Source organism: Aptenodytes forsteri, unplaced genomic scaffold (assembly GCF_000699145.1).
Source record: "Aptenodytes forsteri isolate BGI_AS27 unplaced genomic scaffold, ASM69914v1 Scaffold72, whole genome shotgun sequence".
Taxonomy (NCBI): domain Eukaryota; kingdom Metazoa; phylum Chordata; class Aves; order Sphenisciformes; family Spheniscidae; genus Aptenodytes; species Aptenodytes forsteri.
Window position 1 is genome coordinate 797,304 of NW_008796193.1, and position 434 is coordinate 797,737.

General features: G+C 69.4%; 1 protein-coding gene across 1 annotated transcript in view; it reads left to right on the forward strand.

Moving 5' to 3' along the window:
- The first annotated feature begins 218 nt into the window (after window positions 1–218).
- YIPF6 (Yip1 domain family member 6) overlaps window positions 219–434 on the forward strand; it is a 7,007-nt gene continuing 6,791 nt past the window's right edge. Inside the window, exon 1 of the mRNA XM_009288092.2 lies at window positions 219–425. Coding sequence (XP_009286367.1) covers window positions 219–425 — 207 coding nt within the window. The remainder of the gene's footprint in view (window positions 426–434) is intronic.

The following is a 434-nucleotide window of genomic DNA, read 5'->3' on the forward strand; positions in this document are numbered from 1 at the left end:
ACTAAAGACTGTTTCTGGACGGAGCCCTCATTCTCACAGCAGGCCACCCCAGGGAAGCAGGGCTGGGTGAGGAGGTGACCCGCGCTACCCCGGCCACGCTCCACCCGTTCTCTGGTGAAGCAAAATAATCGAGCATCTTCCCCAAACGCGAGATCATTCTCCTTAAAGGAAGGCGGTGCCTGGGAGAGCTCAACGGGCTCAGCAGCCAGTGCCCTGCGATGCCGGCGGCGTCAGCCCAGCTCGCCCAGGCGGTGGAGTCCGACCCGTCCCCGTGCCGGGCCAGCTCCGGAGGGACGCCCAGGCGTGGCGGGAGGCAGAGCTTGCTGCCCGCGGCCCGCCAGCCCACCCCGAAGCGATGCCGGCGGCGAAGGCAGCTGCCAAGCGCCGGGGCACAAGGCTCCGCGGGAGCCGAGCCGCAGGGGGGGGTCCCGCAG